The sequence below is a fragment of the Hippoglossus stenolepis genome, chromosome 5 (assembly GCF_022539355.2).
Source record: "Hippoglossus stenolepis isolate QCI-W04-F060 chromosome 5, HSTE1.2, whole genome shotgun sequence".
NCBI lineage: Eukaryota > Metazoa > Chordata > Actinopteri > Pleuronectiformes > Pleuronectidae > Hippoglossus > Hippoglossus stenolepis.
The window spans coordinates 3,859,006-3,874,010 of record NC_061487.1 but is presented as its reverse complement, the minus strand read 5'-3'; the positions used below and the strand labels follow the sequence as shown (position 1 = coordinate 3,874,010).

At 39.0% G+C, this 15,005-nt stretch overlaps 1 protein-coding gene across 1 annotated transcript in view; it reads left to right on the top strand.

Annotated features, from left to right (window-relative positions):
- Positions 1-547: 547 nt before the first annotated feature.
- si:dkey-106n21.1 (solute carrier family 23 member 2) overlaps positions 548-15,005 on the top strand; it is a 41,254-nt gene continuing 26,796 nt past the window's right edge. The window contains exons 1-3 of the mRNA XM_035157115.2: positions 548-791; positions 8,958-9,110; positions 14,494-14,651. Of these exons, the coding sequence (XP_035013006.1) occupies positions 720-791; positions 8,958-9,110; positions 14,494-14,651 (383 nt within the window). The 5' untranslated portion in view covers positions 548-719. The remainder of the gene's footprint in view (positions 792-8,957; positions 9,111-14,493; positions 14,652-15,005) is intronic.

Sequence of the window (15,005 nt, the reverse complement as noted above, 5' to 3'; positions counted from 1 at the left end):
AGATATAATAAAAAGATCCTTTGTGAAGGCAAGTTGCTAAAATTTTGTGATAAGTTTTAAATTGAGTTGTAATAGAGCATCACTGCAGGCATTAGTCCCAGAGTGAGAAATGATTAATGTGAGTTCATGTGAGTGTAACACAATATTCTGTTCGAGACATAACGTGATATTAATGACAGTGTCATCCTCTACAATGGTCAGGCATCATTATGTGACACGTGATAACATGGGGTCCATCATAGCGCAGGTAAAAAGGTGGAGAAACAGCCATGAATCAAATTAGACAACAAAGATCCATGCACCGAAACACTCCACCATGATATTCATCCCCAAAAATACTAGGTAAGATATGATAAGAGGAGATCATCCTAATGTGTATGACAAAGTAATTCATGTGACAAACGTGCTTGTCTACTCTCTTAGGATCCACTCGTCACACACCAGCAGGCACATGACTGTAAGTCAGTGTAACTAAAGCCTACATTCACTTAGCGTCAGAACAGAAACATCTTAGAGCCACGGAGGAGATTACAAAATAACACAGCCGCTCTCTTTTTGACTGCGATACTCTGTTTCCCTGGTGATACGAGGCGGTCACTTGTCCTCCTAGGTCTGTTCTCAGTCTGCGGGTTAGACCCCCACCGCGTGTCTGTGTGTTTGAGCAGACTTCACTTAGGTCCTCAGAAGCAACTGCACAACACCTTGCATTCTGATCCAGAATGCAACTCACGACAGAGGAGAAAATAGAGCTCGGGCTCAAGGACCAGGGGTCAGTCAATCCTGCATTTACGGTAAGTCAAGTGTCATCTCAGTTCTTCAGTCGGACTTTGTGACACCAACAAAATCAAAGTTTCAAACAAGCTGCTGTGTGAGGTTGTACCGTAAGTGAGGATGGTCACATGCAAGCCTTTTGAAATGATTTTGTTCTTTGAGTTTTTCTGACGGAGCAAGATAAAGTGAAGTACAGGGCTATTTACTTACAGCAGTAAGAGCTAAAAGTAAGCCACTGTGGAATGTAAAATGCCCAAAGTGTGCATGGGTTCCACAAAAGACAGGCTGTTTGAGTGGAAGCGGTAGTACAGTTTAATGGTGTGTGGCAAAAGATCTCGAGTGTGGTCACACTGTATCAAACATCTTCAACTAGAAGTGCTCTTTGATATAAAGTCAGGCAAGACACAGAAAGTGAATAAAGAGGGGGCATGTGGTGTATTTGTACGTGTGTGTGTGGGTGAGAATGCTCAGAAGGTCTGGCATCATGGGGTGTGCAAGTGTACACAGCTGACTCCAACGTTGATGTTTCCCCTTCTTTTCTCCTCATCCCAAATAACACAAGAATTTGGGAAAGTGGGAACACAAAACACTCGCAGATGTGTGAACACGTCAGGCTGCCAACACTTGCACTTCATTAATTATTATTTTCCCATATTGTACACTATCTGACACTCCAACAAGAGAGAGACTAAAACAAGGTTTCATAATAAATGTTAAGGCTTTGATCAGGTAAACAGTCGCACGTCAGTACAGTGTCCATAAAGCGTCTCAAAGGCTAAATGTTCCTCTTGTAGTTTCTCCTTCTGTTTTCACATATTGTCACAAAGTCAACCCGATTAAACCCAGTTGTGCAGAACATTAAAGTTCATTAGTGGGTTTTTTACTCTATTGTGACTGATGTATATCGGAGTCAAGTGATGTGTGACTTATTTGTAGAAGTCACATTGAGCTACACACAAATGATGTGTCATCACGTGCAGATATTGTCATCCCCTGCCGGATTTAATCTGAAATGCTGAGTTCCATATTAAATGGCTTGTTAAGACTTGATGCAAGTGAGAAATACAGGCAGTCACTTCTTCAGGCTTGTAATAGTGGGTAACTGATTCAGACCAGAATCAAATGGTAACAGATTATCATGGTTTTATGAGTGTGACTAAATGAATTCATTAAGTGTTTAGTATATTTTTTGAAAGATTATTCAATAATTTTGTAACTTGAGTTTTTTTCAATTGCTTATTTTCTCATGATATAGACATAGTCATAGCCTACAGTGTACCTCCCTGTTCCTCAGGCTGCTCAGCATTTGTGCAGATTCCAAGAGTTGGTTTTGAAATGGACACAGGACCTTTTGTATGTTGGACAACTGATCCAGTTTGTACATTAGCCACAATTGTCATATTTGAAGCAAAGCCATCGTCTTGGAAAGCAAATGTGTCTTGTGCATTTTTCTTGCAGCTTAGACAAGAGAGCTTTTGTTTGTCTATCCAGCTTTGAATCAAGAGGAGGTCAGGTAGTGCCAGGTCTCCCAGTGTTTCAGGTATTAGCATAGGACAAAGGCTAAAACAAAAGGCCAGCTTCGTGTAAATGAAGGGTAAATACCTCCGGTAACAAGAACATCGTCATGGTACAGTAACTCTGACCCTTGAGCTCCTCACGGGTGGTGTTTTTTAATGTGACTTATTAGTGGCCTCAACAAGAGGTTAGGTATGTGTGGAGATTTCGATTTGATATCAATGTTAGAGTTGCACAGAGGACATAGCGACAACAATGGTAAACAGAAAGTTAAATGGTCATTAATGGTCAAAGTTAATTTTGTTGTATTTGACGCTACATCTTGTACTACATGAGAAACTTTGACCTCAGTTGCGGGTTAGACACAGCACTGGTGACAAGTGGAGCGATGAGTGTTCGGGTGTGAACTTCATTGTTTGAGAAGGAATTCCGAATAAACGTTCCATGCCCTGACTTGAGAAAAAACACTATCAGCTTCTGTACATGTGTAAATATTAAAAATAAAAAATAAGATAGTTGACCCATGGAAGTCAACTTATTTAGCCCTTTGATTAAAATCTTAAAACAGGGGTTGTTGAGTTTCACCTTTTCTGCTGAATCTACTCCACATAGTGAGAGATCGTTAATGCTTGAAGTTATTTTTGAGTCTTGGTATTAAACCCGACAATAACAGCAGTTAGAGTCAAGGCAGCATATAGGTTTACAGACGCTGTCAACAGAAAAGCTAAAACACTTGTCATCCTGCTGCCCTGTAGCATCATTGGACCAGTTCTTTAGTTTTCTTCAGTTTGCTTTGCGGCCACTAACCACAAGAGCCTCTTGAAGATCAGCAAAGCTTTCAGCAAGCTAATGGGGCTTCCCACGCCCAACTTATTCAACTGTATCATAACAGCTGTGACATGGAAGGCACACATCTTAGCACATGACACTGTGCACTAAATAATCGCACTGGCTACATTCATTGATGATTAACCACACTTTTAGCGCCATCTGGTTCTAGCACTTTCCAATTCATGAAATTTAGTCCATAAAATGAAACCAGCTGTCTGTCTTTGCTGATAAGGAAACTGACTGATAGAGAAAAATTATAAAAAATTCATGTTTTGTTGCTAAAATGCAGTGGTAAGACTTCTGCCTGAACCGACATTGACAGGAGAGAGAGAGAGAGAGAGGGGGGGGGGGGATATGCATCAAATGCCCCCAGCTGTAATCAGACCGGGGAAAATGTAGTTACGTGGTCAGTAGCTCGTATGCCCAGGTTATAGAGATATCAATCTCTCCGATTTCCGCTGCCACCAAAAATAAAAATGGAGGTGAATGGAACTTTGTGTGTGGCACTGTTGTTCACAGCAATCAAATGGTCTCTTTGAAATAATTAACAACGATGTGGCTTCGTACAAACTGTTATTTAAGCTAATTAATACACAACACAGTCAACAATTGCCCCTGAAAGACAAGTTATTTGATTTGATATGATTTAACCCATATAATAGCATGAGGGAAATGGGTGGTCCTCTCCCTGTACACTGACTCCTCCCCTGTGGTCAGTGGAGTACAGGTGGATGACCACTAGATGGAAGCATATGGTCATGTGATCCCATAGCAAATGTCTTTGCAAACTACCAGTTGAGAACGTAGCAACATAAGCATAAATCAAAGACAGAGAGGAAATGTGGTGCAGATTAGCACAGTCTGTCTCTGTCACGTGAATCTTGTGTGAGACAGATGCAATGGTGGGATGCGCACAACAAGGTGTTTTCTTTGAAGAGCTGACTGAATGCCAGACTCACCCTTTGAGACACAGCAGGTTTCAGAGTGAAGGACTCAGCATGTGGCTTTTTCTCTTGTCATGGGACTTTGATGTGATATATCCTTAGATTCACTGCAGTTTGGATCTTATCTTGTGTGCTGTCTCCAGTGTGTAAGCTGTCAGGCATCCTGTGGGAAGGATGATGCAATAGTCAAGACACGATATGATGCAGTTCCCCATTTGGTTCAGATTTGATTAGTAAAGTTATATTTAAAACTCAATGATAAAGCACTGGGGCAACTGTGGCCTAGAGTTTAAATACTAATTCATACTAAAAGGCTATTGGCTCTATTTCCTGGACTGAGGGTGGAAGGGTGTTTGAACACCCCCATCCTCTAAAGTCCATGGTGTATGTCTGAGTTCACTGCTCCTAGTAGTCTCCTTCATACAGAGATCCTGATGTCATATCGTTATGGACACCCTTCAATCGTATGTCTTTGCTCGCTTGGACTGAACCAACCAACTCAATATAATGCCGACCCCAGTGTGTAATTTAAGATAGACAGCAGGCATTCCAGAATCAGAGGCGTGATGTGTAACAGATCATCAGCATCCGCCCAGCCCACCCAGCTCTGCACTCGGCAAGTATGTGGATCCAGCCCCTGCTAAAGACAGAACAACAATGCCCCCTTATTATGTGTTTATGCCTTTTTTTATATAGATAACAGAGGCAGAATAAAAGTGCAACAATCCCGCCTTGAAAAGGCCGTGTGAAAGAGTGTAGTTTGTGTATGTTCACTGTTCACAAATGGGTAAAGGGGAGGTCAAATTCCTGTGTGTTTAAAAACATACTTGGCAAAAAAAGGGTGATTGTTCTTCTTACATGCTTCAAGAAAGATCACAGCCATCACTCAATATCTTAAAGTGACAACCTACAGACCGAACAGGTCCATGGACAAAGCCATCGCCTTGGTAACCCACACAGCGCTCACCCACCTGGACACCCACCTGAGCTTTCTCACATATGTGAGAAAAATATGCCACACCAATCTGTATGTGTTAATTGATTTGGGATTTCAGTATATTATTTTATCAAAATATAATAGATGTAATGTAATACCAAACATACAAATGTGTCAGTTATTACAGTGATTTTTAGAAGCAACATGCTGTTTGTCATAGTTTGAAAGGGTAAATTAAACTTAGACCTTAGGGGTTCAGTGAACTTGCTGTGTTTAATAGCTCTTTTGAAGAAATTTGCCATGGGCAAACTTTTGCAGTTTTTCTAGTAACATGTAAGCATAATAAACCATAAATTGGGCCCAGGGGTTAAAAGGCTGAGATGTAGAGTGCACAAGACAAAAATTGAACCTATGTCTTCAAGGCATTTCATCCAGGGTTCACTTGGAGGGTGGCGTTACAGTTATGGTTATTTGTTTCAGACCACAATAGAAAAAGAAAGTTGAACCTCAGGGGATTTTACAGTACAAAATCAAAAGTCAAAATAGAAATGGTGGCATGATGTCATTTTGTCCCACTAGATGTTACGTAATGATTATAATGTAGGTCTAACTTCATCACTCTGAAGACAATTATCCTAATTTATTCTCATTATGTTTTATGAGGACATCTGACTTACTGCTTGTTTCCACTCATGTTTAACCAAACAGACCCCCTATATATAATTAAATATATAGATTTATCAAGAGCCAACTACATATCAGCCTGTTTGCAATGTCAACATAGTAGTTAGCCGCTGGAGAACAGCCAATCAATAGATTACATGAAGGTTACTTTAAAGTCTGCACTTTTCACTGGGAAATTTAAAAATAGTTGAATATTCAGGTTACTTGAACAGTAGCTGAGTAAATGAACTACTAAGCTGAAGCGTGAGCTGACTACAGAAAAGCCTGCTAGCATTGTCAGTATGGGGGTTAGCTTGCTGAACAGGTCTACCTAACAAACCATTGAGTGGAGACACGCCAGTTTAGTCTACTATATTTATGTCCAATCATCAATAGCTGCTTATGTCTGGGAACTCTTTTAAACAACCATTAGAGAACTAAAACCTTTTGGCACGCTAGCTCACTCCCTCGCTCTGTGCAGCGAGAGATTTATGTTTTTGTTATTTATTTCCTTTTCACCCATCTAATGCTGTGGGAACACAGCAGGTGAAGACTTCCTTTTCTGGTGCTGTCAGTGGAGGAAGAGAATGAAAACTAAATTTTCAATAAGGAACCGTAAATTCTCAAAGTTTTATATTCGTCTTTTTCCCTCTTACACAATGCTTTGGAAAATAAAAGGGCTAGAAGAAAAATGGGGTCTGCATCCTTTTCGGCAACTAAACATCAGAGTGATCTGTGGAGTCAATCCAGCCTACTTTAAGTATCAGAACTCTGTGAATGCCATTATTATTCACAGTGTAACATTCATCTAATGAACAGAATGTGAGCAATTCAGAGTTTGAAGCATATTTTACTTTTCCAACTTTGTGACTACCTCACAAATACATTTATGGGCATGTATTTTGTAGTGAAACGCTACACTGCAGACATATTACATATAAATATTACACTGTTTACACATGAAACAACCAAACCAGGCATATGCTTCAAACAGGCACATCAAAAGAGTCTATACAAACCCACAGGATACTGATCTGTCCAATGTGGCCTGTTTTAAAAGGGAGTGATCTCTTAGCATTTGAAGACAGCCTCTGATCTCACATACTGTATCAGGTGACCCTCAAGGATTACCTGTTCTTAAGAGTCACTAGTTCAAGTCATCCTTTCCATCCGCCATCGCCAGATATCACTATTTCCCAAAGGATACTTGCATAAAATGCTGGACAGCTGCCTGTCGATCACAAAGACGACACACAGAGGTGTGCCTGAGCGTACCTATGATTTGTGTTGAGTACACTGTTGAGTTGTGGCTTGATTCCAAGTTCACATGAACACAGTTCTTATGGTGAAAAGTATGCATTCGTTGTTCAGCTATAACTCAGCCCACTATCAAATGCTAAACTGTCTCCATGAATGGTTTTATGTTCATGTTGAGAATATGACAGTGAGCCAAACACCTAGCTCAGTAATATTGGACAATACATTGGATGTCGTGGGTTGTAGTTAATATGGTAATATAAATGAATGAACATGTGTAGTTTGTGTTTTGAATGATTTTACTTTACTTTGATTCATTTACTACTTATCGAGCAATTGAAGCTGCATCGGAAGCTGTGGGGTAGGCAGAGGTGAAGCTATGAAAACATTGCTAAGCTAGCTTTAATTACAACAGACATTGTGGATGCATCACAAACTGTCCATGTTTAACAGACTTTTTATAATTTATTTGCAAATGCATCACAAATAAAAAAAGGATGTTTTTCTGCACTTTCATCTTTACTTTTTAATGTTAGGTGTGTAAAAATTATTAAAAGCATTGTGCCACTCAGTGGCTGGTGGGAGCTACCGGTAACTTTGAGGTTGTGAATCAATCAATCAATCAATCAAACAATTATCAATATGAAAACTTTAACCTCTCCAATAGTTTGATTGGCTTACTTGCAAGATAAATTCCGTAATCATTAGATTTTCCAGCATTAAAAAAAAGCGTTTACGAATTTCAATTTGATTATGCTCCAGCAGCACGACAGCTATGGTGACACATATAGACAGCTTCATAAGTGTCAGATCAGTTTGATTATGTACGAACAAATGTCCCTGCCCTGAACACAGCCGGTACATGCTTAATATACTACAATTTCTCTGTTAAATAAAAAAAATAGTTGTAAAACGTGGTTTTATCAATGTATCACATTTATGAATCACTGACATCTTGTGTCAAACATACTGTAGACTAAACAAGTGTTCCAGGCCCTATAATTATAAATATTAGTTTTTTCAGACTTTGCTACCATCAAGTCATCAAAATTTTTTCCGTGGCCAATTTGCCAGCATACCAGGCTCCTCCAGATGAATTTTGAGAGCAGATTTAGCTAATTTTTACCAGGGATGTTGGTCAATAAAACGTAGCTTTAAATTAGCATGTTTGGAAGCTGTGTCTTTTCAAGATTTTTTATACTTAAGCATGTTTGTGCACAGAGGGTTAGGGGGGTTAGGGTTAGGGTTAGGGTTAGGGTTAACCCTACACCTGCACACACACATTCCAAACTGTGCATGTAGCCTAATGACAACAATGCAGACATATCTACTTTCATCTATGTGTGTCTATGGCTACAAATGAAGTAAGCTAATATAATCTATTGCATATTAAATGTTGTCCAATCCATCTCCATATACATTTTATACACAGCTTTGGCTCCAACCTTAGCAAACACAAGTAAGTGGCGGAAGAGAGGGATAATGTCATTGTGCAAATCAAGTGACAGTTTCTCCTCAAAAACATGACATTGGCAGTAAAGTGTTATAAATGTTGTATGGCAGGAGCATTTCTGCTTTGAACAACTTTATCAGCAGCATCTTGACTGGATTTGGGAGAAGGTATGTCGTTCACCCCACCTGACCTACACTTAACCCTCATATCCCACACTATAACTCACATTAACTCCATTGCACACACTCTATGTATGTCTCTCATCTGAACTAAACTAAACCACAGCTTTAGAAAACACTGAAGACAGAGGGCTTTCCCTGAACTACCCTCACTTTCAAAGGCAAGAAAAAACCTCTAGGAGAGTCGCTGGTATGCTCTTAGAAACACTGAGTGACTGTTTCAAATGTTAAAATGTGTTGACAAATTGACAAATTGACAAAAGTTGACCCGACTATATTTCCACCGAGGGGGTGTCAAGGGGGGGGAAATATAGCAGAAAATATAGTTTTTTCTTATTTGATGTTTCTTTGATAGATAACACTGGTGAACTGATGACTTGTTTGTCTTTGCTGTGCTTCTTTCCAAGGGCAAAGACAGTGATGAACAGCCACAGCTGACAGTGGACGTTGAGGAGCCACACACGGAGGCCCTGGAGGAGACTGTGGACAAAGGTGACGATTTGGTTTACTCCCTCAATGACAGGCCACCATGGTACCTCTGCATTCTGCTTGGCTTCCAGGTAAAGTGATCTCACGGCTTGTTTGGTCCAGTGTCAGTGCATTCATTGTACTGTTGTTGTCCTCCATAATCGATGTAGTAGTGCAGAAAACATATACACCTACAATGTATGCCTCTAGAGCGATGAAAAATGCCTATTAGGCTTAACTGCTAATGTAATAGTATATTAAATATACTTAAAGGGATAGTTCACCAAAAAATGAAAATTCCCTCATTATCTACTCACCACCACTTTGGTGGGTGAAGTGTTTGAGTCCACAAAACACTTCATGGAGTCTCAGGGGTAAACAGTAATCCAATAAAATTGAAGTAAATGGTGACAAATTCTTGGAATTTAACAAAAACACAGTAAAAAAACACAACATGCCTCCATACTGTTCCTGTGCTGTGTTTTGTTACATTCCAAGAATTTGTCACCAGTAATCCAATAAAATTGAAGTAAATGGTGACAAATTCTTGGAATGTAACAAAAACACAGTAAAAAAAACACAACATGCCTCCATACTGTTCCTGTGCTGTCATCCAAGTGTCCGTAAGCTCAGACATTCAAATTTGACTCGAAACAGCATCTTTTACACCACGTTTTTGGCCTAAATGTCTGCTACCTGAAGCAGCGATGCTACCGTACACCCCGCACATGCCCTTGGGTGAGAGCTTGTGTGCAGTGTGTGCGTGGAGGAGGATATCAGAGGACATTTAGACTAAAAACAAGGTGCAAGTGACACCGTTTCGAGTCAAATTTGAATGTTGGGGCTTATGGACACTTGGATGACACCACAGGGGCAGTATGGAGGCATGTTGTGTTTTTTCTGTTGTTTTATTTCTTCTGAATAAGGGGTTTCATTTAATTCAATTGTATTGGATTTGGCTGCAACGCTGTTTACCCCTAAAACTCTAAAAGTGTTTTGTGGACTCAAACACTTCACTAACCCCATCGGCATAGTGGTGAGTAGATAATGATTGAGTTTTCATTTTTCGGTGAACTATCCCTTTAATGTACAGTAACACAAAAGTGAAGAAGTATCTATTCATTAGAAGTAAAGAATGAAAGGCTGCTACATTATGGTAAAGGCTCAAATATTGCAACCACTATTATATATTTTTTTTAAGCAATAGTATTTGACTGTCAAGTGAGTTGCCTATTTCCTAATCACTGTAAAAACACAAGACCCTGAGTCATTCCAGTGGCATTTCATAATCAAACCCTACTTTATCAGCCCAGGAACAAACATCTGCTTTTGTAAGAAAGTATAAAAGATTTTGCTTTGAGAAGAATATCACCATCCTCCTGGTTTGTACCTTGACAGTAATTGTTTTCCATTCAAAAATCACAGAAAGCATGTGTTTATTAGTGTGTGAGCTAGTGCTGGTACTGTGACCATGACAACAGGTTATACAGGGGAAAAAAGGCTTGATAAAAAAAGTCGCTCATGCTTGTGCTTGCATAAGAAAATCAGAAGACCAGAAGGTCATGAGTTTGATTTCAGAGCAGAGCAGCCATGCAGTCATGCAGTAAAATTGGTTACGAGGATGCCCTGAAAAATGTATAAAATAGAGTTGGTCACAATACAAGAATTTAGATATTGTTAAGATCGTGATACTTTCCTTTATTTGTGCATTGAGAGGCCCCAGGTTGAACAACAGATAAAGGAAATATTACTGTAATATACACTTCTGCTGTGGCTGAGTGGTAGAGCAGTCGTCCTTCAACCAGAAGGTTGACAGTTCAATACCAGTCTTCCCCATCTGCATGCTGAAGTGTCCTTGGGCAAGATGCTGAACCCCGCAAGGCCCCTCCAAAAAACAAAAAGTGCTCCTTATAAAAAGTATAATAAAATAACAAAGAGAAGGGGGTTTACTGTCCCCCAAGGAATTTGGCATTTTTGTATAGAAATACATGTATCTCAAAATTGTACTAAAGTACAGTAATTGAGTAGGGTTACTTTCCACCACTGGATAATAGGTTTGATTCACTGTAGATCTCGATTCTTGCAGAAGGTTCATCAGTTATTACTTCAGCATCAGGCCACCCTTTAATCGTCAGCGGCACTGTCTCACACCCTCATTTACTGTTTCCAGCAGCAGTCAGTCACTTCTTCAATCTCTGTAAACTATACAGCAGGTTAAATACTACATCTGTTTCCTGTTGTAAGAGAGAAATGTCCCATTTCCATCTTTTTTGGGGGGGGAAAAGGTGACATATCTGTTATAATGCAAAAGAGCTTTCTCAACACTTTAAGGATACACACACACTCATGGTGGAGTTGAAGGAGAATCCCACTGTTTTGTACTATAATTATTCTAAAGAAAAGTTTCATTTTATTTTAACAACCAAATAATAAATTAATGTTTAAATACATTAAAATTAAATAATCAAACGGCTGTGTTTTGTACGTGTCCCTATGTCCCAATACTCGCTCAGAGGTTCAATTCATTACAGATTTTGGTCTTTCGGGATATTTGTTGACAAGCATGAAAATATAAAATATCCCAAACAGAACATCTTGAGACTTCAAGATGTTCTGTTTACATCTTGAGACTTCAAGATGTTCTGTTTGGGATATTTTATATTTTCAACCACATCAATCCGTGTCTCATTGGCTCTCATTTTCACAGAAGTATAAACTATTTTCCCATTAATTTGTCTTTCTTCCTTCCTGTTGCTTCAGTACAAAAGGATTATTTATTGCAGTGATTTGTGCCAAGTGCTCAGTTCATTGCCACACAAGATTTGGTGTTGCACATGTTTGAGATATGTTTTGGGAGCATATAAAGAAGTTATTTCATGAAAATTTAAAGCATATTGAAGCACTTGTTGAGGTTATTGTCAAACGAGTTGGTTACATTGAGGAGGAGAGGAAACTGGTCTGTGATTGTAACCACTGAGAGTGAATCAGAGCTGATTTATTGTTTTTTTAATATATGAGAGAGTACAATCGGTTACATCTGCCATTAAAAATCCTCTCTGACTCATGTCTGCCTTCATTACTTGCCTGATATTGGGGAAATTAGCAAAGAAAAAAAGCACAATTATATTTTTTGTTGATTTCGTTTCATTATTTTTTAGTTTTGTGACAAACTCAAACTATTTAGTATTTACCTCCCCTCCAAGCTTTTCCAGGCAATCACATTTCCTACATGACTGTCACTTCCAAATTCAAGTCACAAGAAGGTTTATCAGTTTAGCAGTTTGCACAAATCATGGGTTCCTCTTCCTGAAGGAATACTCCCAGTTTCCTCTGTCATGAAACTGACCTTCAGCTCTGATTTATGGAAGTTGTAGGTTTGAAAAAACTTGCATAAATCTGGTGGGGCCTATCAACATCTGGCTTCATTTTTATGGCTCAGCGTGTAAGGGACAAACTGTCACATCAATCCATCTCATGTTGCATGTTAAGTCGGCCACTTGTTGATTGGCCAAACTCAAAATGATATCAATCAGGAAACTTGAGATGATCTACAAACGTGAGGGATATGGAAAATGTTGGATTGAATTGTAGTTTAAAATACAATATTAAAACAGTTTTTGGGGGTATTTGGTTTGAAAAGGATGCAAGCCACTGTTATCAGTAATTATGGAGGTAAAATAATATTGATTCTTTTAAATAAAATATGAATTCATCACCCTGCACACTACAACCAATTACTTTATTTAAATTTACTAATTGCTCTTATTTCATTGCTGAGCTGCCATGTCTTTCTCGTCCAACACTTTGTACCCTTAAAACTGTTTTAACCTTCATGTGACAAATAAAACTTGAAACTGGTTCTAAATGTAAATTGTAAGCCCAACACCAGTGTCACATTACAGTATAAAGTGTGCATTTAATAGGTTCACACACATCTTTACAGGCAGTCACTAAATGTTGTATTACATCCATCACAGGGTACATATGGGTTTTAAAAGCAACAGAACGTGAACAACTGATACATTGTAAGCAGTCTGTAAATAGAAAAATCGCCATTCTCTTGTTTGAGCACATTTAAAATTAGTCATTTTTACTGAATTACATTTTTACACCAGTACTTTTACTACTTGTACTTGCTGCTGTTTTAAGCATACTTTTAATAAGTGGAGTTTGGTTGGCGTTGTCTCAGCAGCTCAATCAACTGCCTGTGTTTATGGCGACATCTATTGGCAGTTCAGCAAAACCGCAGCTTATATATTGAGCTGTGCAGATCTATTATTTTATTTAAATTGCTGACACTATCCGTGTAGGTAAACCCTGTGGTGTGTTTTTTGGTAAACACAGATAAAATAATTTTAACTATACAGAAATGAAAAATGCAACTTGACAGCAGGGCTTGACGTTTACACTCGTGTAGGTTTCAATGTAACAGGTGATTCATGTAATGGCAGGTTTAGATTTAATGGCTGATGGTATTTTCAGTCGTCTTAAATGAGTCCCTTACACCACGCCCTTTGTCCAACTTCTTTCGGATCAATGGCAATCTCCACCACCCACCCCCATCCACTCAACAAACACATGCACACACATGGGTTGAGTGTGACAGTTAAGCCTTGCAGTTGAGCTGTGAGATCTACAACACTGTTTCTCTTTAGTTCGTATTATTCCCTGTGTGCAGAATGGCCACATATAATGAAATAAGTGCAGATATAAAAGCTAAATACTGCAATAAATCTGCTGGTATCATGAAATGAACAAAATTGCCATGAGGCTATCTATGCACTTTAAACTATCAAATATAAATGTGTATCTGCTGCAGTAATGATTAAAGGTTATTGTACAAACTATGTTTTGTATGGTCATTACTTTTTAAACAGGACCATAGAAGTGATAGCAGTGACAGAAGCAGGCTAATATTTTGGATTTGTCTTAAGCTAAGGTTTGTTTGTCCTTTCTTATCTCACTGTCAAGGAAGGCTATGAAGTGATTGATATTATAATGTAAATTGAAATGAAAAAGCAGTTTTATATATGGCCTGTTCCAGTGGTTTGCATTTTCACATCACTCAAATATAATCACTTTTGTTTGAATTAATGAAAACACTTTCAGCTACATGACCTTTTATAATTTTGCTGCAGTTCACTATGTTTGCCAATTGTCCGATATTGGCCAACGCTGTGCAGGATCCATAAACAACTTTATCCTTTTCTGTACATCATTAGAGAAACCGTTTCATTTTTAGTTTGAATGTAGTAACTAATTTCATAATGAAGGAATTTTAGCATTGCATTTTTCCATTAGTCATTGTAATGTGTAGTTGTGGTACGTCTCATTTGCACAAGGATTCATTCGAGGTAAAACATGTAAATACATTCACATCTTTAACATAAAGACTAGCGAAGGTCAGGAGAAAACAGGAGGCCATGATCCTCTCTTAATCCATATGAATTTATTCTTGCTCTTCTGCCTCCGCAGCATTACATCCTCGCTTTCGGCGGCATCATTGCAATCCCACTCATCCTGGCTGAGCCTCTGTGCATTAAGGACAACAACGTCGCCAAAAGCCAGCTCATCTCCACCATATTCTTTGTGTCGGGGCTATGTACACTGCTGCAGACGGCTGTCGGCACCAGGTAACACCCTTCATGTGAACACCTGTGAGCCTGCAAGTAAGAGGCCTTGTGGGGATGATAGAGCACTGAACAGGTTTCCACACACACACAAACATTTAAAATTTCACTGCTTTCATTTGTGTGTGAACGTTCTTACATATTCCAACCTCCTATGGAATGAACTTTTATTGTGTACACTTGTCATTCAGGTTTCAGATTTACTGCAGGTAAAAATGGAGGGAATGCTTATGTTAAGTTAAGGAGTGTTCTCACGGTCAAGAAAACTACCATATACAGTACTTCCTGACAGCGTGCCTCGCTGCTGCTCCACTGCTCTCCTCATACTCTGCCTCCCCACAATGGTCTCATGTTGGT